Source organism: Takifugu flavidus, chromosome 18, assembly GCF_003711565.1.
Source record: "Takifugu flavidus isolate HTHZ2018 chromosome 18, ASM371156v2, whole genome shotgun sequence".
NCBI classification, from domain to species: Eukaryota; Metazoa; Chordata; class Actinopteri; order Tetraodontiformes; family Tetraodontidae; genus Takifugu; species Takifugu flavidus.
In genome coordinates, this window is record NC_079537.1 from 11476052 (window position 1) to 11497447 (window position 21396).

The window sequence follows — 21396 nt, forward strand, 5'->3', positions numbered from 1 at the left end:
CCCCCTAAAACCCCTGTCAACCCCCCTCCGCATTGCACTGTGCAGATGTAGATTCAACAAACACTCCTTAATGGTTGTCAACAGTCAAGCTGGCAATAAATCGTCTTTGTTCGAACATCTCTAGTTTCTTGTCTCTTCTCTCCTCTCAAAGCTTTTATTTTGGTGTCATCTCGGTCATATTTCCGGAACCGATTAACTTCCGCTTGTGACTTCCGGTAGCTTGACTGCAGGACTGTTGCAATGGCGGACTCGAAAGCTTCGGAGGAGAACTCTGTGCGTTTTTATTTAAGAAATCTACGAAGAAATTTGCAGGTCGCAAAAGAAAAGCGAGCGACAGTGATAAAGGTGGGATTTTATAACACATTAATGGAGGTTTCTGCTGCTTTGTGAGCCGCATTCAGTTGTCGAAACAAAAACAATCTTAGCATAGTGCTAGGTTCAGGTAAAAATGCCCTTATTTTCTGCACACTGATCACAAACACTGAAGCTACATTCATCACTTATGATCAAAGTGTCGCATTTATGCCCAAGATAAACTACCACGTCCACTTTTGTGGATTCAACATTGTCGTTTAAACGGTGTCGCTCCCTCCTGCATCCAAAACACCGGTTCGCTTTGAAGGGGTCCGGAGCCCTACGTGCACACACACACACGCACGATTCTGGGGGACCTAACCATGAAGATGTGAAACAGAAAGTACCTGTTATGTCTTCAGATGGCAGCAGTGATGAAAACCAGACATCAGTGGTCAGGAGAGAGAATAAAGGCGCAAAAGTCAACCCCATGATTCAAAAGGTAACATTAGATCGGAACCATGTGATCTCAAGGTCGGCTCCAGTCTGAGCTCAGTCTCCATCTTGTTCTGTTCAGACCAAGAAGGTGGAGAAAAAAGACGTCTCTTCCAGTGACAGTGAAGAGGAGAAGGAGGACAAGATCACGGTCGCCTACAAATCCACACGTTCAGCCGTAAGTTGACTTTTTAAAAAGCATAGATGAATGAATCCGTTAAAACCCCGATTTGTTGTCCTTTTTATTGCTCCTAAAAGAAACCAGTGGGACCAGAGGACATGGGTGCGACGGCTACGTACCAGCTGGACACAGAGAGGGACAACGATGCTCAGGCCATCTTTGAGAGGAGTCAGAAAATCCAAGAGGTGGGACACTAAAAAGATGTTGGAAGCCTCCTGGAGATGAGACCGGTTTACTGATGAACTCTCCCCCTTCAACAGGAGCGGACAGGAAAAGACGACGATAAAATCTATCGCGGCATCAACAACTACGTCAAGTTCATCAAGCCGAAAGACACGACCATGGGCAACGCCTCCTCCGGGATGGTCAGGTGAGGAAGAGCTCTAAACGCACGTCGCCCGCTTTCTAGACCCTGGTCGCTGACGTGAGCCCAAACGTTTGACACAGGAAAGGGCCGATCCGGGCCCCCGAGCACCTCCGAGCCACAGTCAGGTGGGACTATCAGCCAGATATCTGCAAAGATTATAAGGAGACGGGGTTCTGTGGTTTTGGAGGTGGGTGTCTTCAAAATATCCAGCGTGTGTGAAATATCATCTCTACTGACGCGTCACCGTCCTGTCCCGTCTTCAGACAGCTGCAAGTTCCTCCACGACAGATCGGACTACAAGCACGGCTGGCAGATAGAGAGGGAGCTGGAGGAGGGCAGATATGGAGCCGGCAGTGAGTTCCAGCACGGCAGCTTCCTCGTTCCGCGTGGCTGCGTTTGCTGAACAGCGCTCTGCTTTATTCAGATGACGAGAACTACGAGGTGAGCAGCGACGAGGAGGATCTGCCCTTCAAGTGCTTCATCTGCAAGGAGTCCTTCAAAAATCCCATCGTGACAAAGTAAAAGGGTCTGGGCTGCAGCATCGGCGCCGTCCCCGCTGGTCGCCGCCTTACAGGTTCTGCTGTTCTTACCTGTTTCAGGTGCAAGCATTATTTCTGTGAGGTCTGCGCTCTCCAGCATTACCGCAAATCCAAACGCTGCTACGTCTGCAACACTCAAACCAACGGCGTCTTCAACCCCGCCAAAGGTCGGTGGACCGTGGTCCTAAAGGAGGAACCATCAGAAGCTGCGGCTTCACCCCGTCTTTTTTTTATTCTTCCAGAGTTGATCGCCAAGATGGAGAAACGCAAAGACGCCACAGAGCAGCCTCCAGATGAGACCTCCGACTGAACGTGCTGTAAATAAGCAATAAAAACTCCCTTTTTTTCTAAGATAGCAGCTTTCCTGTGTGGTACCGCAGAGTAAAAACAAGCAAAACAAGGTTTGGTAGGTTGTTTTTTTTTGCAACAGTTTTCATCTTCATAAACTTCAAATGTACAAGCAGACAAAACCAGCACCAATGCAACATTCACATTTGACATGAGGAGCATCACACCCACATTAGGCTTCGTTCCCCTCCGTCCTCGGAAGGTTAAAGGAGCCCGACGTCGCGCTGAGCCGCGGCCAGAGGAGCGTGTGAAGGAGCTTACTGTAACAGGTGGGGAGATTTGTCGACCCTCGAGAAGCCGAGCGCCGGAACGACGGGTGTCCGACATTTGTGCTGTTCTGACCGAGCAGGTCCGCCAAGTTCAAGCAGAGGTAGAGTGTGAGCCCGGAGTCCGGGTGTCCATCCCAGGGGTTTAGTCTTCTCCTGTGAGGCGTCTCATCACCTGTACAATCGTTAGAAGGTGTGTGTGTGTGTGTGTGTGTGTGAACAGAGGGAGAGGCTGTCAGTGCACACGTCTGTGCATATCGAGTGAACAGAAGCGTGCGAGAGACACCGGAACAAGGCGAGATGGCTGCTGGCTTCTCCGATCATCAGCTCTTCTGATGTGTGTTATATACAAACGGACGTTAATGTTCCGAGGGTTTTCCCGTCGACTCCTCCTCTGTCAGAAGTCCCAGTCGTCCACCTCCAGGTGGCTGAGGCCCGACTCCAAACTGGCCACCCCCGACGGCGAGTCCTGCGGCCGCGAGTTCCCCGAGCAGGTGATGGGCGAGACGGGGAGCAGCAGCTCGGGCAGCGCCTCCGACGGCCGGCGTTTGATCTGAGAGGAAACGTTTCTTTTACCGGACAATCGCGCGTTCGTGTTTCAACGCCGTTCGAGCGACGTCACGCACCTGTTTGAAGAAGGGGTGTCCCGCGAGGGTGGCGGCCGAAGGTCTGGAGGTGAAAAAGGTAAAGGAGATTTCAGTCATCCCGACATGGCTGCCGCTGTGACAGAAGATCTGGAACCACATTCACCTCTTTTCTGGGTCTCGCTGAAGACAAAGCTCGACAAAGGCGTGGAAATGGGGGGAAAATGTGCGGTTGTACGGATGCCCCGAGGAGGCGGAGGAGGGCTCTCCATTGGAGTGGCGAACGCCGCCGGCTCCGGGGCCCTCGCAGATCCCGGAATCGGCTCCAGAGCGAGACGGTTTCAGCGCCAGTTCCTCCGGGGGGATGGTGGTGGTGTCCAGCAGGCACGGCACCGTCCCGTTGAGCTTCTCCAGCAACATCTGGAAGAGGAGGAGCCGTTTAACCCAACGCTGCGTCCGAAGAGACGCCGCTCGTCGCGTCCTCACCTGTGTCGCCGGCATGTCCTTGAAGGGCACGTGCCCGTTGGCCAGTTCACAGGCTGTGATCCCGAGGCTGTAAATATCCGACCGGGAATCATAACCCTGGAGGTTCTGAGAGGAGAAACATTTGAGATTTCTTCCAAACGCCATTCCTGACCGATGGCGGCGGCGGCGGCGGAGGGATACCTGCTGCAGCACCTCCGGGCTGAGCCACGGCAGCACCTTCACGCTGTACTGGGGGAAGTCGTGGACGACCCGGGCCCTCTGTCCATGGCGGATCAGGCTGAAGATGCTCCGCAGGCCCGACATGCAGACCTGCCCGTCGGCGGCGATCAACACGTGGCTCGCCTTCACGCTCCTACAGAGCGCAGCAGTTAGTAACAGTGGAAGCACCGACGCCATCACGGCAGAGATGCCCCCTACCGGTGCACGTATCCCATGTGGTGGATGTATTCCAGCGCTTTGAGCATGCCCAGTAAAATATAGGCAATGGTCAACTCGTTCATCCCATCGGAGAAATGAGTGCAGATTAAATCTCTGGCCGACCCTGGAAAACCATCAAACAGGTGAGGATGAAACCTGGGCTGTGCTAAACGTTAGCGCGCCGCAGGACGTAGCGTCAGAGACGGCATCTTGTTTCCTCACCATACGCCATGAAGGGCGTGATGACCCACAGCTCGTTTTCAGCTATGAAGACGCTCTTGTAGGGTAAAATACTGGGATGGTGGAACAACTTTGACACGTGAAGTTCACCCTGGTGGGGAGGGAAAATGCTCATTACACACCACCGGGGATGGGGAGTGGAAGGAAGGGCGGGGCGGGTAACGGCGAGGATGCAGACCTGAAGGAAGTTCACCATGTCGTTGGTGCAGAACTCCAGGTCGATCCGTCGGATGGCGACGTGCTCCCCGGAGGGTCGGTATCGAGCCAAGTTCACCGTCATCAGCTCGTCCAAGCCTCGGCCTAAAACACAGATGGGACACCAGCGAGATTAACGCGCCTGCGGGGGTCTTTCTGGGGTCTTCCTGGGTTTCCCTAGTGTGTCTTCAGTGACCTACCAATAACTGCGAGGAGCTCATAGGAGCTGCTGTCAGGGAGGTAGCTGCCCATGGTGTCCCGTCTGGGGAGGGAGGTCAGACTCTCCTGGCTATCGTCATGGGCCTGGAAGTGGGTAGAAAGCAGAACCGAGCTCAGACGGGTCCAACGGTGCGTCCAAAGAGCTGGTGAGTCACTTCCACCCCGAGGCAGCCGTGAGGACGTCTGTTAAAAGATCACTACAGTGCAGGGCAGGTGAGCCAGCGGGTGATGTTAGCAAAGCCCTGGCACGCGCCAACGAGCAAATCACAGGAAGTGGAGCTCCAGACTGTGGCCAGCAACACGCGGCAGAGCCCGTATCGACAAAAGGAGAGTTTAAAAACGATTATTTGTGCATCGCTGAGTGACTGGTGGTCGTGTCGACTCCTGGAAGCCGTCGGTTTATTGCTTTTCACACGACGCAAGTTGATAAAACTTGCAACAGCGAGCTGAGGAGGAAGATGGGAACAGGCTGTTAAAACCATTTGGATGTTTCCATGGTGACGGGAGTGAAGCTGCACAGTGGGAATGGGAATAGCAGAACTACACATCCATAAAGATGCGTTCATTGCCGTCGGGTCTTGTAAACGGACGGCGTGAGCGCTAGCGCGGACTCGACTCGGACGGAGACGCCATTGTTAGCGTGCTCGGACATGCACACAGCAGCCGCCTGCTGAGGGAAACGTGTTCAGGAGGTTCTGATCACAGAGGAACATGTGCGATCAGAATCCGAAGTCGTCGAATCAGAAGTTGCCGCCGGGCTGTCGGCAACACAACAGGTCCTCAGCGAGGTGACGGCAAAACCCAAAACCAGTGAGAACTTTCACGATTCGTTGGCGTTCAGGGGGAAATTCTCCACCGTGACCTCGTCTCCGGTGCGGGGAGTTCCTCTCAGCGATGAGCAGATGACCGACACACTCATGCATACGCAAATGTGCAAAGCCTGGAGGGGTTGTGCGCTACATCTCTCTCTGGTCTCGTGCACGCACAAACACAAAAAGGTGAGTGGGGGGATGGTAATGCAGCGACTGTACCACACTTACGTTCCTGTGAGAGAGTCCCTGAGCTTGCTCTGGGGTAGAAAAACCACATCAATGACAAAAACACATGTACACACACACAAAACAGGAGAAGGACCTGGGTTTAGAGCGGCTCTCCAACCAGGAAGTGGGAGTCAGCAGGAGGACTTGGGATGTGACAGGCGATCGCTGCTGGTTACACCGTTACTAACAACAGTGCAGATGGACCATAGTTTAAGTGGTAAAAGCGGCTCATATGTCCAGCGTCTTCCAAGACATTATGTGTCCAAATGGGAACAGTCAGAAAGAAATGAAATAATGGAACAAACATGGAGCGATGACCCTCCCGCTGCCCTGCAAAACCTAAACAGCTAACACTGAATCCACCACGGGAATGTTCTTTAATATGCTCCATATGTAACGAGTCTGTCACTCATATTGTAAATGAGTGCAGTCAGCTATGTTATGACAGGAAGCTAAAATAAAAGTAGCCCTCAGAAGACGGAGAGCTGATCCTCCGTTAGCACTACCAGACTAATTGAAGCTGTAATTATATCTGGGGCGACCGTTTTGTGTTTAGCAGGAGCAAAATGAAGCTGCTTTGGAAATTTCTGCTGAGCTCAACACAACCAACCAACAACGCGTCATATCTAACGTAGTTTTCCTTTGGTTCAAGCCGCGGCTGTGCGAGCACACGTGTGGTGGCAATGTTAAACCATTTTACTGTCACTCAGCTCCCTTTGGGCCTCACCTCCAAATAACTCCAAATCTCGCAGACTCTCCACACTCAATTTCTCAGATACCCAACGCTGACAGACACAGAAAGTAAATGGACAGCCATGGAGAAAAGAGAGAAAGTGCAAGCCAGAATAAGTATTCAGACAACATGAAACAGTGTTTAAAGCCAGCCTGTTTTGTGTCATGCAAGACATCTTCTCTGTCATAAAAAGCTAACTGGAATCTATCAGAACATGCTAAATATTAGCTGTAGATCATTATTTAATCATGAAATGCTTAAACCAAACATAGGAGTAAAACTAGACTGCCTGACTGGTTGTGTAAACACAAGAGTTACCCAACACTTACAAGAAAAGACATGGCTCCTCTTTTGGGTATTACAGTGTTAATGCTGTAAAAACACCCCGACCTGTGAAGACAAGTCAAAAATCAATCTCCTGATCTGCAGCTAAAACACGCAGCGCACACGAACAGCGCAACTTTGGCTGCAGTTTGAGCACATTTATAACAACTTCGTTGGAGCGCTGATCTGTAGTCGTTTTAGCTTTAAAAAACTCACATCCCTGAATTGATTTGATGAAAAATGCGCCATCTATTTAGACAGAAATGCATTTCGCGACGTCTATTCTATGTTATTTAGGGTTAGGCGCGCCTGTGACGTCACAGAGATTGGATAATTTCCATGTTTTAATGGCATGGACCAATCAACATTCTAGCCCTGTGAGCTCATAATGGAAACAGTGTCGGATTGTCCTCCGACGACATTCCCAATCAATAAAACTAAACAGACGAACTCTCAGTTCTACCAGATTCCTCTTATATAGCTAATGGAACGCTAATCTTAACCACGAGCAGGGACGGAGGCTAGTAAATGACCGTTAACTGCTCCTTTATTTAGACATTTTCCACCACCAATGTGCAGTTTCATTTTAGGCGACTCACCTACAGAAAGACCAGAGAGACAGTGCACTGAATGTCCGGACAACTTATTTAGCACTCCATCCTGTCCATCCGATGTTTCTGGCAGCTCCTTCCAGCAGGCTTTGGGCGCGTCACGCAGCAATGACGACACACCCGGAGAAACGCTGCGCGCCCTGATGACGTCAGAGTCAGCGACCGAAAATACAGGAGGTTTTTCTGCTATTACAAACAGGCAAGTACTGCTGGTTCACGATCAGTACCCGATCATTGATGTATGCATTTGATCTATACAATAATTGAATACTGTTTGTTGATGTTTGCTATACCCCCAGCAAACGACAACAATGGTATTTTCTCCACGTTTGCGCACGCCCCCCATTATTTTGCGGCCTTGAGCTAATGCTAACGCTAACGAAACGTACATCTTATATTACCATACATTTTTAAAGCTTTAGGCAGCTTATAGGATACAGCCGGTTGCAGCTGGTTCGTGCACGTTTTTATTTCGTCTGTACACGATTGAATTCGCCTTTTAAGTGCGACTCTTCGCGGCATAGCTAACATAATTCTAAGGGCATGGCTAACTTTTGCAGCTAACAGTTGCATTATATATGAACTACGAGTGTTTCTTCCATTTGAATCCCATCCAGAGGTTGTTGAAATTAGTTTCTAATCTATCTTCTCAAAACGTGTCCCTCAACAAAACTGCCATTAAGAATCTGGTGTAAAATGAGGCTAAGAAGAGTCTGAGATTATGTGGTTCTGTGACACAAATAGACAGTGAATTGGCGTCTTACTGTGTGTGTGCGTGTGTGTGTGTGTGTGTGTGTGTGACCTGAGCTGAAAACGTGATGTGTCTCCCATTTTGCCAGTCCTTCTGAAAAGTGCCAAATCCAAATGGATCACTTTCACATTACAGTACAACACATGTTTACAGTCAAATTTGTAAAATAAATCAGGTTTTCTGTTTGAACAGAATAATCAAGGACTGCTGGGAAACTGTCTTATAAGGAGGTGTTAAAAGGACTGTTTCTTCTCCTGTTCCCACAGATCAGCCATGAACTGGAACAAAGGTGGTCCGGGTGTGAAGCGAGGGTTTGGGTTTGGAGGATTTTCCCTTGCGGGGAAAAAAGAAGAGCCACAACCGCCTCAGAGTTCTCACACATCATTTGTCCCCCCAGGACAAAGTGGGAAAAATCAGCAGCTCCCGTCATTCTACAAAATCGGATCCAAAAGAGCAAATTTTGATGAGGAAAACGCGTGAGTTTTACGTCCTGCAGAGCTCTGCTTCTGATGCTTCCTCATTATAAAACTTCATCTGTCTTATTTTCCTCAAGCTACTTTGAAGATGATGAAGAGGAGTCGAGCAGCAACGTGGATTTGCCGTACATCCCTGCTGAGAACTCTCCCACGCGGCAGCAGATGAAGGCTGGCGGTGGTTCAGACAGTGAGGACGACCCGTTGGACGCTTTCATGGCAGAGGTTGAGGTGGGGACAGAATGAACAAATATTGTAATTCCACTTCATCTCCTGTTTTCCTCATTCATTATCGCCCCCCCACACCCAGAACCAAGCAGCCAAAGACATGAGGAAACTGGAGGAAAAGGAGAAAAAGTCAGCCAAGTAAGACTTAAATCTTTTCCTTTGAGTGGTTTTAGTTACATCCTCTGTCCCTTTGTGTTTAGGCCCAATTTTGGATCATCATACTGGTGATTTGTATTTGCTTCTTTCCAAATTTCCACTTTAACATGTATTACCTGCCAATTAATAAGAAAATGTAACGAGGACATCATGTCTTATGTTTCTCCAATAATTGGCACTAAAGTAAGCGAAGCCATTAGTTTTCCTTCTGGCCAGACAGGTCGAATCCCGTCACCATGGTGACCTTAGCCATAGTGGGGTGTGGGTTGTCTTGGGTGTGTGAACAAGTTGCAGGGAAGTTTTTTTTTTCTCCGCTTGTCATTGCAGGGGTATTCGTGATGACATTGAAGAAGAAGATGAACAAGTGAGTGAGCCATCCAAAGTTTTTCAGCAAACACATCATTGGTTAGAGAGGTGTCCTGCTCAAACATGCCAGCAATCTCTCTGATCTTTTAATCTCTTTTCCTGAATCTATCCACGAAGGTTGGTTTCGGGACTTGTTCCTTACTCATGTTGTGCTACCACGCGTGGAATGTTTCGGTTCTATAGCCGAGCTGCTTCTGCGTGACGAGCGTGCCGCCCTCGGCAGTGTTTCATCGGCATCGACTGTGCTCTCTGCAGGAAGCCTACTTCCGCTACATGGCAGAGAATCCTACAGCTGGGCTGACGCTAGAGGAGGAGGAGGACAACATCGATTATGACAGTGACGGGAACCCGATCCCTTCCACCACCAAGAAGATCATCTTGCCGCTTCCCCCCATCGATCACTCTGAGGTGCTGTGAAAGGAGGAGGCATTTTTTAAAGTCCTGCCTCAACCCTGGTTCTTATTTTTGCTGGTGTTACTGTTGTTTCTCCAGATCGATTACCCGCCCTTTGAGAAAAACTTCTACAACGAGCACGAGGAGCTGAGCAGCTTGAACGGAACTCAAGTGATTGAGTTGAGACAGAAGTTGAACTTGAGGGTAAGAACTCAGGCAGCGGCACGGACGTGTGGACTCCGATCGGGTGTCGGTAAACACTTCTGCTCCTCTCCCTGTTTTAGGTTTCTGGCGCTGCTCCTCCGAAGCCTTCTACAAGTTTTGCCCACTTTGGTTTTGATGAACAGCTCATGCACCAAATCCGCAAGTCCGAGTACACCCAGCCCACGCCCATCCAGTGTCAGGTACTCCGTCGGTTCCTCGGGCCCAAATCATTCATTTTTAACCGCTTCACTTTGCAATCTGACCTTTGGTTGACGCATGTCTCAGGGCGTTCCCATTGCTCTGTCTGGGCGTGACATGATTGGAATAGCCAAGACCGGCAGCGGTAAAACCGCAGCCTTTATTTGGCCCATGCTGGTCCACATCATGGATCAGAAGGAGCTGGAGGCAGGAGAAGGGCCCATCGCCGTCATTGTGTGTCCCACCAGGGAGCTTTGTCAGCAAGTAAGAATGAGAATGACATTATTTAGCATGACGCTGTGGATCCGCTAATGCACATGAAATACTCGCCAGATCCACGCGGAGTGCAAGCGCTTTGGAAAAGCCTACTCGCTGCGGTCTGTGGCTGTGTACGGAGGAGGCAGCATGTGGGAGCAGGCCAAAGCTCTGCAGGAGGGAGCCGAGATTGTGGTGTGCACCCCGGTGAGAGCCGTGCCTCCCAGCGTCGGCCAGCCTTTCAGGATTGAGCCAGATTGAGCATTTCCTGTTTGTGTGCTATGAAGGGCCGCCTGATCGACCACGTTAAGAAGAAGGCCACGTCCCTGCAGAGGGTGACCTACCTGGTGTTCGACGAAGCCGACCGCATGTTCGACATGGGCTTCGGTGCGTAGGCGCCGCCGGTGCTTCAGCCGAGCTCGTCTCGAGACCGGCGCTCATTTCTGATTTGTGTTTCAGAGTATCAGGTCCGATCCATCGCCAGCCACGTCCGTCCTGACAGACAGAGTAAGCGTGCAGCGGCGGTTCGTTGTTGTTGGTGACACAAAATAAAACATTTTAAGACAATTCTTTTTTTTTTTCCTCCCGGCAGCCCTTTTGTTCAGCGCTACTTTCCGGAAGAAGATTGAGAGGCTGGCCAGGGACATATTGGTGGATCCTATTCGTGTGGTGCAGGGCGACATTGGCGAGGTGTGTGTGTATCTGTGTGTGTGTGTGTGACATGTTAGCTGAAACCGTACACAAATCTGGTGAGAGCTTCAGTAAATTGAGAGAAGTTTCTGAGATATGTTGACGCTTGCAGGCCTGAGTGCGTATTTCAGGTGTTTTTGACACTTCTTTGATCAGGCCAACGAAGACGTGACCCAGGTGGTGGAGATGCTGCTCAGCGGTTCGGACAAATGGTCGTGGCTGACCCGCCGGCTGGTCGAGTTCACCTCCTCCGGATCGGTCCTGATTTTCGTCACCAAGAAGACAAACTCGGAAGAACTGGCCGCTAACCTGACCCAGGAAGGTTACAGCCTGGGCCTCCTGCACGGAGACATGGACCAGAGTGAGAGGAACAAGGTCATCAGCGACTTCAAGAAGAACAACATGCCGGTTCTGGTGGCCACAGACGTAGCTGGTGCGTAGAAAACGGAACTTGCCGAGTTCCGTCTCTCGGCTTGCTCTCGCTTATCGTTTCGGTTGTTTTTCAGCTCGTGGTCTGGACATCCCATCCATCCGCACCGTCATCAACTACGATGTTGCACGCGACATCGACACGCATACCCACCGGATTGGGCGAACGGGTCGCGCCGGTGAGAAGGGCGTGGCTTACACGCTCCTCACAAATAAGGACTCCACGTTCGCCGGCGACCTTGTGAGAAATCTAGAGGGAGCTAACCAAGCGGTCTCCAAGGAGCTGATGGATTTAGCCATGCAGGTGAGAACGGCGGAGAATCGTCGAGTGAACGTGCTGGTTCTAGGAGCTTCAAGGGTTCGAGAGCTTCACGTTCTTTGTTTTTTCCCCAGAATCCCTGGTTCAGGAAATCTCGATTTAAGGCTGGGAAAGGGAAGAGGCTGCATATTGGTGGAGGTGGTCTTGGTTACAAAGAAAGACCTGGTCTGGGGGCTGAAAGTTCTGTGAGTTGTCACTTTAGTGTGTTACAAATGTCCCAAATCGACGACCTTGAACCCCAGATTAACCCTGTAAATTTGGGGTTTTTGTGCAGGAACGCAGCAGCAGCAGCGGCTTTTTGCCCTCCAGCTATGAGAGCTACAGCAAACCAACCACCGGGGCTCTGGGGGAACGTGTGAACGCCATGAGACAAGCTTTCCAGGTAGAACTCTCTCTGTTTTCGCTGTTCTGTTCAGGCGTTCAGAGACATCTTTAAGGTGTCTAAAGGATTTGAGCTGTAAAGGTGATTGTGTTCATTCAGAACGTCTTCGTGGCTGTTTTTTAGGCTCAGTATAAGAGCAGCTTTGTGGCTGCGTCCGGTAACCCTCCGAAGCTCAGCATGAAGACCAACAGCACATCTGGCTGGACCAGCGCCGGCAGCCTGAGCTCTGTGCCGACAGAGCCCCCCGGCGGTTCCGTTCGGGGCCAGGGTATCACCATGCTGGGCTTCACCAGTGCTGGTTCTCTGAGCTCGGTGCCCAGCGGCCCGAGCGGCCCGCAGATCAGCTCGCACGCAGAGGACCGGGGGCGCCACGGCGACGGTCATCACCACCAGCACAGCGACAGGAGTGACAGACACAGCAGAGATGATCACCACGGGGACAGGGAGCGCCACGGGGACAGGGAGCGGGAGCGCCACGGCGACCGGGACCGCCACAGCAGCAGCCGCCACAGCGACAGCCGGAACGGGGATGGAAGAAGGGACAGGGATGACCGGAAGAGTGAGAGGGATGGGGGGGATAGAGATGATAGCTTCGCTGTCCCAGAACCACCGAAGCGTAGAAAGAGCAGGTGGGACAACTAAGAAACTCGCCAGGAGGGTGACGTCTGCGCCCCGCAGTTCTGTTAGGATAGCAGGTCACGCCAGAGGCTGACAGAACAGGACTGAGAAATTAGACCGAGCCTCCTGCCCGGACGGCCCGGACCTTCTGTCAGGACTGCGTGCGACAGGTCAGAGAGCGCCGCTGTACATACCCCATCGGGACTGTTTCTAAGGCAGTTTGTTCGGCCATTACAGCTGTAACCCTGCTTCATTCGAGGGCCTGAAACTCTTGTGTTTGCAAACCTGTCGCTTTATTTGTATGTTTGCCAAGCGTGTGTGCATTTACATGCTCTCCACAGCTCACTTTTAGGATTATCTCACTTCTCAAGGCCCCGCGTGATGGTTGTCGCATTTAATTCAAGAACTTCGGATAGCTGTTTGTGTCTCGTATTGCGGTTTTTAGTCAAAGTGCCTTTGATTGGCATTTAGTCTCGTTACGCTTTTGAAATGTTGTTTTGAAGCAAATGTATTTGTACAAGGAGAAATCTGAGCATTTATCCCTAGGAGATGTTATGTTTTGATTAAACAGACTTCATTTGGCATCAATGTCTGCTTACTACAGAGAACTGCGGCGCATTACACACTAAAAATATCTGTGTATCACCTTGGGCTGCTTCATCTGGACAAATTATTCACACTAAAACGTTAATTGTGGCGTAAAAGACAAACTGTGAACAAACTGTTCTCCAGTGTGACCACAGGAGGGCAGCAACCACCCACTGAATATCAATTACAATCTACATCCTTTCGATGATCATTCAGCCTTCCTATATGTTTACATTTGGGGTGGTAACTCCTGCAATTTAGCGCAAATTGACACTTCGCAGTTGCACCTCCAGCACCAAAATAACGCAAAAATATAAAAGTGTCGAGTTGTCCTCGATAACACAGTCACAGAGGAACCCTAAAAACTACCCACAGTATCTACAAATGAAATAATTTACAAGATGGCAAACAATAGCGACGTTGTCTCGTCAGTGCCCTCAAAAACGGTAAAAAAAAAAACCAAACAAAAAACAAAATTGTTGAACTAAACTCCGGCAGCCTTTGCGCTGCAGCGCCTCGGTGGCTGGTTTGTCCGACGGTCCCTGAACACACCAGGAGCAGCCGGGCAGCCAATAGCGCGCGAGCTCCTGTCGGGAGAGAAAAAAGAAAGGTTCGGTTGAAAACGGGCGAGCAGCGAAGCGGCGGGGAGAGACTCACCGGCACCGGGGCCAGCGTCCACAACAAAGCCTCCCGTAGACGCGAGTGAGAGGGCGGAGATCTTCCTCCAGCAGCCGAGTCAAGTGCGCTTTCAAGCCCGTGTGCCGTAGACGACGAGCGCAGATGGTGAGTGTGCGTTTGTTTTCGATGCCCGTGTGCGCCTGCGGGCTCCCTCCGCCGCCTCGCTGGCTCCTTTTTGTGAGGGGAGGTGAGGTGATGATGTCTGGGGCTGCGGGCTTAGCCGAACCCGAGCCCGGCGCCGGTGCAGAGCCACAGCCCGGGTCGGGTGGAGATCCATCGGATAGGTGGAGGCGGCTTGGGTCGGTCTCAAATATCACGGGGATTTGAACACCCTCCGCCGCCGATGCTAATAACGACCCGCTGCCACTGTTTACTGATTAGCTAGCCCGCTGGCTAATTATTGTGGTTATACCAGGGTGCTTTGCACACCCACAGAACCGCTCCACATCTTGCAATATGATTTGGAACAAATTGAAACGTTTTCGCGTCTCGCCGGTGGAAACACTTTTGTGGTTTTCATTGGTGTCGTGTGGTTTTGTTTAAGCAGCAGTTTACAGCCATGGAAGCTTTTTCTTTCTTCCCTTCATTCATTCTTTCTTTAGTGTGTTACTCTGTTATAAAGGGTGTAATACGGGTCTGAAACTGCAGTGTTACGTAAAGTACAGCAAGCATGTGCAGTGACAGTAAAGGTCCAGAAAAGCCTGTGGTGTCGACAGACCTGCAGGTTTGGGGCGGATCGGTTCTGATGGGGGCAGGTTTTGATGTTCCTGGTATCTTAAGGACCATCCTTCACCCCAGGTGGAGAAAGAACCACGCTGCAGACTTGCTATTGTCATTGTTGTTGCCCCCCCCCCCCAAATGTTCACCTTAACGGTCATTTCATGCAACTTGGTGGCCAGAAATGCTTCCAGCTGCTTTGGATTATCCGAAGTAATCAGGTCAAGGTTTCTGGAAAGCTGCTGAGTTGCTGAAAACTCCGTGTGCCCGTTTGGTGCCCGTAACCGAGGAGAATTAGACGATCGCCCGAGCGTGACACCAACTGGGCGAGAGTTCGAACCCGGCACCACCCTCGCACCCACTTTGTGGCCGGTGCTGTTGCGTGGTGGACAAATTGCTGCGCGGTCTGGTGAGCGCACCCCTGGCACGGCACCGTCCCAGCAGCCCGACAGTCATCACAGCCCCGGCATATGGCGGCGAGGCTTAAGTAAGCACGGGCTCATTTTCATTTCCTGTCGCGGCCTGACTGCTCAGCGTCTGAGGCGACGGGCCCACGCCCGGCTCTGCCTCGGGGACTCATCCTGCAGGGCTTCAGGGGCCGCCGCCGCGACTCGGCCCCTTCCAGGAACGTCAAAACGAGGCAAAATCCGACCGTTCAGAGCCACACTAATGGCACCATATGCTAGTTTGTCAAACAATGCCGCAAAAACCTGATTTTCTGGCCAGACAGACAGAAGTGCCATATGTTGGGAGGGGGAGAGTTCAGGCTGAAGAATATTAAAATAGGCTGTAAACAGGTCCGCTCGAACGAGCTGTGATAATCTGAGCTGCAGCTGCGCGCTTTCACGAATAATATCCTCCATTTTGCATTAAGGGTTGTCAATTACACATAAGTCACCCGTTTGGGTCGTAATAAACGATCCACCTGTTTAGATTCCGGTGTTATTACAAAGTTAAGACGTCGTTCGGAGCACTTTGGGAGTGTTTCACCCACTCTGAAGGTGTCAATTTGAAATAATTGAAGGACTGTTCTGGAGAAAATGTCTACGTTATGAATGTGTTGTGTATCGGAGCGCATATTTAGCAGGACAAGGCTTGTTTTCCCAAATTCCTGCCCCGGAGGCGGATTTCTCTGTGAAACATTCCCTTCTTTTTGGGTCCACGATAACATCTGAGCGGCCCCGGAGCTCCAGGCTCTTTCTGCTGTCAGTGGGGCGCAGAGAGCACAAACATCTCATCGAGTCAACACAGGCCGCATATTTTAACCACCTTCCTTCACGGATGAGCGCTTTGATGGTTCGTAGTTCGGAGACGCTGCAATAAAACCTGCAGAAATGACGAGTGTCTCAGAACCGGAGAGGTTCGGTCCATCCGCCGGACAGAGACGAGCCTCTGATAAAGACCCGGCTCCTCGTGGCGGACTCCCATCTGCACTGGGAGATTTAAAGGTTCCCACGGGTGGACCGGCGTGTCCAGCGGTCCCCGATGGTCATTTTGTCCTGAGCTACGAGCGTCTGTTGACGTAACTTATGATTGACGGGTCGAGGGAGCGCGTAGATGTTGCCGCTGCAGCTGTTCAGCATCTGGATCGCTGCCTCGGCCTGCTCCTGTTAGCCCAGAAACGCACTGGAACCGGACCGGAAGATGGCCTTTGTTATTGGAATCTGACGGCCGTTTGGAGACTGTTTCCACGGCGACAGATGTTTAATTCCAGGTTCACAGCCTTTGATCCGCCGCTGCCACCGAAGGACGAGGCGCTTTGTGGGTTTGTCCCAAACGGGCCTCAGAAGAAGCGAGTCTCGTCTTTGGGTCGGAATGGGAAACGCCATCCTCGGATCCTCCTCTGTCTGCGTGGAAGGTGGACGCGGGGGGGGGGGCAGTAACGGTCTGAGTGTTTGTCAAGATCGGGAGAGGTTCCGTATCCGGTTACACGCTGCTGGGACGGAACGTGACGGTGCGGATCACCGGGAGAGGAAAGATGGCGGCTCGCTCCCGTTTCACTCTGCATTATACATGCGATCGATAAAGCCTTGGCTCCCGACCCCGACCCGAATCGAACCGCGGGTTCCACATGAATTCAGAGAGGGGGAAAAGGTCACACGCACACGCACGGGCGCGTGTACAACCCCCCCGGGTTCGGGGGTGGTTGCTGTGCGGTCGGGGTCGAACCTGCGTTGCATTGAAATGGTCCCTTGTGTGAAAGTGGTCTTTGTTGGGCCCGCTTGGCGCGGCCCGCCGCACCACCAACCGTCTTTCTGCGCTCACATTGGGCACTTTGTTCCGCGGCGGCGTCTCCCACCTCATCCGAACCCGGCTCAAAACCGCCCGGCTGGTTTACACGGGCCCGACGGGGGTCGGCCGCCTGGGACTGGGAGGAGACTCAGATAAGTCTTTAACTACCTCTGTCAGACAGGACGGAGGAAGTCAGGCGTGTCACAACTTCCTGCTACAATCAGGCTGTTTGTGGTAAACGTCGAGTTTTGTGTACTTATAAGGCAAAAAAAGCACAAGGTGGCACAAGTGTGTGCGCGGACTTGAGCGCGGCTGTCTGAGTTCCTGTGCTTGGAATGCACCTCCTAACATGGTAACACAACTCACTCCAGCCAATATTCCATTTTAGGCTCACGCTGTGAAATATTTCAAGCCTTTGACAGCAGGAAGATCAGCTTTTGTGCCGCAAAACAGCAGCAGGAAGTGGTTTCTGCTCAGAGGCGTGCGCGCTTGTCTGCTAGCTAGCATCAGCATGGGAGCGTTGCTCAAGAGGAGTCGGGGATGAAGAGCTCTGCCGTGCGATTGCATCTGCAGGAAGCGGCGTGGCCGCGCCGTTGATGAGCCAATTATTTCCAAACGTGGGTCATCGGGGTGTCAGGAGGGCTGACCACGCCCTGGCAGCGCCACCTGCTGTCAGAGGCAACGCCGATGATGAGGAGGAGGATGACGATGTGGAGCCTTCGCCAATCATTTACTCTAAAAGACCTTCAGGACAATCTGTGGCGCCATCGTCCTTCTCATCAAGCCTTACTTCCTTTTGCAAGTTAATAAGTTTAAGCATTTCTTGCTTACGAAGCTGGACATTTTTGCAAGCCAGCGCTAGCAGAGCTGCGATACCCCCCCCCCACACACACACACACGCACACACACAGACTACTTCCTCCATCTCCAGCCAAAGGGCCTTACATAAGAGGGTTTCAGCAGAGTCTGCAGAGAACCTTTCCCCCAGCTCAACGGGGGCTGCCCTTCTTCCCTGCATACTAACGCTAGCATGCGTGTGGCTACCTGTTAGCCCTGCTGATGTTGCTGCTGGAGACCCGCCAGAGTCCAGACACTCAGCACCGCGGAGCTCTGCCCAGCCTCCCATAAACCTTCTTAGTGGGTTTTATACGAAGCTGTAATTAGCTACGACAGCGGGCCCAAGACAAAGACCATCCGAAAAGGTGTCACGGACACGCCGGGTTCTGGCGTTGAGTAACCTGGCGGCTGAGTCTGAGCGAGTTCAGTCCCACAGCTCGGCTCACATGACCAGACAGAAGGCACCTGATCCTCTCCCGAGGGTGCAGAGACAGATGGATGACATAGAAAAAGGTCGGGGGAAAAGGAGACGGACTCCGCTGAAAACACGCGAGGGATCCTCTTTCTTGATTTTGAGAGGTTTTTTTTGTCTTTACAGGGTTTGAAATGATTTGTTTAAATGGAAAGTTTGCTTTTGTTTCTGCGCACAGGACACCAGGAGCACCACTGACGAGAAGCCGGTCCAGCGATCTAAGGTAACTACGCCTCACACCAGCCGTCTGCACGCTTCTACAGAGCCTTTAGACTCAGGAGAAGGTTAAAACTGTTGCCCTCCACCTTCATGATGGAGAACCTTCATGACTGAGCTTAAACTGGCCGTGGAATTCTATTATAAACAGACTTGTGGCGATAGAATCCAGGCGCCCTGTAGCGCCCTCTGCTGGCCGTCTCCCGTAAGCGCTGGTGCCCCGGAGATGGGAGAGTCACAGCCATCTGAAGCGCGTTTAATCTGCATTTGTGCTCAGTCTTTCAGCTTCAAGACGCAAAAGGAACTGTGCACAGCATGCCAGAAGACCGTCTACCCGATGGAGAGATTGGTTGCCAACAAAATGGTCTTCCATGCCAACTGCTTCTGCTGCAAACACTGTAACGCCAAACTCAGGTAGGAGAGCCGCCTTCCCCTTCCCGCCCGCCCTCCTCTGGCTCTCTGGGTCACCCATTCCCGTTCTCTCCGCAGTCTTGGCTCCTTTGCTGCCCTTCAGGGCGAGTTCTACTGCAAACCGCACTTTCAGCAGCTGTTCAAGAGCAAGGGCAACTACGACGAGGGCTTCGGACGCAAGCAGCACAAAGAGCTCTGGACCGCCAAGGAGACGGACGCCATGACCAAGACGGCTTAACGACCTCGGCCCCGCTTCTTTTTCCTCCCAGCACCTCAGCACATCACACATTGTGGGGCTCCGTTAAACCCCCCCCACACGCTCTCCTACAGATACACGCACAGCCAGAACCGTCGTCACCACAACTACTGAAATAATACTTGGGGATCTATTTTTTTTCACTTACATTCTGTTGTTATCTGGCTTTTTTTCCCTAATGTTACTGTTAATTGGTATTCGATTGTGACCAAACGACTTCTCCAGCGCGGGGGCTGGAACGATAAAGTCACCTTTTCTTTTTTTTTAGTTTAGTTTAAAAAAAAAAAATATTTGCACCCTTTTTGTCGAAAACGTAACCGTACGCTCCGGCAGACATATCAGAGGGGTCGTGCAGTGTCCGTGTGTTGCACTGGAGTGTGCACTCAGGTCAGTTTCTACCCAGTTTTTAATAAAAAGTACGTAGTTTTAGTTGCGTTTCACAACACACACCACCCCCCCCCCCAAAAAAAACAGTCCTTAGTGTTCTGACTTAGTCAGTTTTCATGTATTTGAGGAGCAAACCGGGTACAGAGTACTGTAACAGCACCGCACACACCAACAACTCACCTCTGCTGGTTTTATGTCTTCATTGATTCTCGTTTGTCTTGTTTTAATTTTTAATTCCCCCCCCCCTCGTTGTCGACCACTTTGAGTCTAGTGGTTGCACTTGTTGGGGGGGGGCGGCTGGGTCTTTTAAAGCCTTATCTTTTGACTGTACTTGATATTTTGTGTTGTGAATCGGTCTCTCACTTTTTTCAGAATCACTTTTTAAAGGTTTTTTAAAGCACATGAGTTTGTCTTTGACTCTTTGAGCTGAGATTTCCCAGATTGTGTTTTGTATCGTGTCTGTAATAATAGAGTGTAGTCTGTGATTAGTGACCCCCCCACCCCCACCCCCCACTCGCCTCGCACCGCACGTCAGGCCGTCAATCACAGGGAAAAGCGGGGCCTCGTCCGTAAACATCCTTTAATCCCCCCGTACGAAGCGCTTTAGGAGCAGCCCGTAAATGTTCCAGTTGCGTCTGTGTCAGAAAGGAAGGTGTTTACGAGTGGAGCCTCGCACAGTTTCGCTCCGACGTTTCACGCTCCTCGGCTGGTTGCGTCTTGTGAGGATTTTCATCTGCGTTTTCTTCGTCTGCCAAGCCGGATGGTTGTGGCGGAGAACACCCAGTGGCTTGTTCTCTCTTGTCCAGTAAATCTGGCCTGATTTCGCTGTGAAACCCAACTTTGTGTTGTTCTAATCCCGCTCGTTCCCCAGCTGTTAGCACGTGGACCTATTCCTTAAAGTTCCAATCACAGCAGGTATTTAGATCCCAGTCCAGAGCCCCTCCTGGTTTCATTTAGACTGTAGAATCAACTGTGAATGCAAAGCTAAAACGTTTTGGGGCACGTCTGCATAGCGCCGAGACGCCACTAACTCGGGAACGCCGCTTCTGTGAGCGAGAGGTTGCAAAATAAGGAGCAAAACTCGATAAAGAGAAGCCTTACAAAAATACTTTTCCCAAACAAGATAATTGAGTCCAGCTCGCGTCCTAGCATCCTAACCATATTATCGCATCAAAAAGCTGTATTTGACAATGTGAATCTGGCATTTAACAAAGTTGCGTCTCTTTAAACTCAGCAATGGCCTGTTGTGTCCAGAAACGCTGTCTTTGTCGCTCTCTGTTAGCAGTTTGTCAAGGCCTAAATTACAAAGGAGCTACCGTTGACACTGGTGCCAAGTGGCTCAGGTGAATGATGGCATTGTAAAGTTTTAAATGTAAAACCTGTGCGTCATTTCATTTCCATGCTATACTTGATGTGAACTTGACTTTTCAATGGTACTGTCACTGAGACCTTTTAAATGTATGCATCTTGAAAATGTATTCTGTATTTAAAGACTTGACCTGTGTATTGAGGTGGCCTTACAGCAAAAGAACGCTCGGACTGTGTGTGTACAGTCTTTCTCCTCTCTTCTCTCTGTTTGCTGGTTTTTGGTATGGATGTCCAACAGTTTCAAAAGTAAGAGCCCCCCCCTTTTATGCCAATTTTCACTATCATGCATTTTCCTGTTTTTTCATTATTTTTACATGCCTTTTGAGGGGGAAAAAAATAAAACGCTGGTGTTGATTTAACGGGTGTCTGTCAAAGATTGTTTCACTTATTCATGGTACAGAATAACATGACATATTTTTAATTCAGAATTAGA

General features: G+C 50.9%; 4 protein-coding genes across 10 annotated transcripts; 3 read left to right on the plus strand and 1 right to left on the minus strand.

Moving 5' to 3' along the window:
- Nucleotides 1-224: 224 nt before the first annotated feature.
- Nucleotides 225-2276, plus strand: rnf113a (ring finger protein 113A; the record flags this gene model as incomplete). The annotated part of the gene is made up of 10 exons (XM_057015510.1): nt 225-345; nt 717-796; nt 872-967; nt 1048-1155; nt 1231-1340; nt 1418-1524; nt 1601-1690; nt 1762-1855; nt 1937-2043; nt 2119-2276. Coding segments are annotated over 10 exons (981 nt in total), but the record flags the coding sequence as incomplete, so codon positions are not given.
- Nucleotides 2277-2278: 2 nt separating this feature from the next.
- On the minus strand, nt 2279-7464 carry strada (STE20 related adaptor alpha). Of its 7 annotated transcripts, XM_057015377.1 has the most exons (13): nt 7328-7455; nt 6734-6794; nt 6399-6456; nt 5672-5700; nt 4613-4715; nt 4396-4517; nt 4200-4308; nt 3978-4101; nt 3741-3912; nt 3561-3665; nt 3241-3494; nt 3117-3159; nt 2279-3043 (listed from the first exon to the last, which is right to left on the minus strand). In XM_057015377.1, exons 2-13 carry the CDS (start codon nt 6743-6745, stop codon nt 2888-2890), a joined length of 1287 nt encoding a protein of 428 aa, XP_056871357.1. In that variant the 5' UTR covers nt 6746-6794; nt 7328-7455; the 3' UTR covers nt 2279-2887. The 7 variants fall into 7 exon arrangements, with proteins under 7 accessions (XP_056871357.1, XP_056871359.1, XP_056871358.1 ...); XM_057015379.1 differs by lacking the exons at nt 5672-5700; nt 6399-6456 and having other exon boundaries at nt 7332-7426; XM_057015378.1 differs by lacking the exons at nt 5672-5700; nt 6399-6456 and having other exon boundaries at nt 7328-7420.
- ddx42 (DEAD (Asp-Glu-Ala-Asp) box helicase 42) lies at nt 7268-13385 on the plus strand. Its single transcript, XM_057015372.1, has 18 exons — nt 7268-7538; nt 8357-8566; nt 8644-8794; nt 8874-8929; nt 9275-9311; nt 9569-9721; nt 9806-9910; nt 9991-10110; nt 10196-10372; nt 10442-10570; nt 10651-10750; nt 10823-10870; nt 10956-11053; nt 11210-11486; nt 11560-11786; nt 11876-11986; nt 12076-12183; nt 12307-13385. Exons 1-18 carry the CDS (start codon nt 7300-7302, stop codon nt 12823-12825), a joined length of 2865 nt encoding a protein of 954 aa, XP_056871352.1. The 5' UTR covers nt 7268-7299; the 3' UTR covers nt 12826-13385.
- Nucleotides 13386-13970: 585 nt separating this feature from the next.
- On the plus strand, nt 13971-21322 carry limd2 (LIM domain containing 2). The gene is made up of 4 exons (XM_057015386.1): nt 13971-14172; nt 18504-18548; nt 18819-18955; nt 19031-21322. The coding sequence occupies exons 1-4, from the start codon at nt 14170-14172 to the stop codon at nt 19188-19190; spliced, it is 345 nt and encodes a 114-aa protein (XP_056871366.1). The 5' UTR covers nt 13971-14169; the 3' UTR covers nt 19191-21322.
- The last annotated feature ends 74 nt before the right edge of the window (nt 21323-21396 follow it).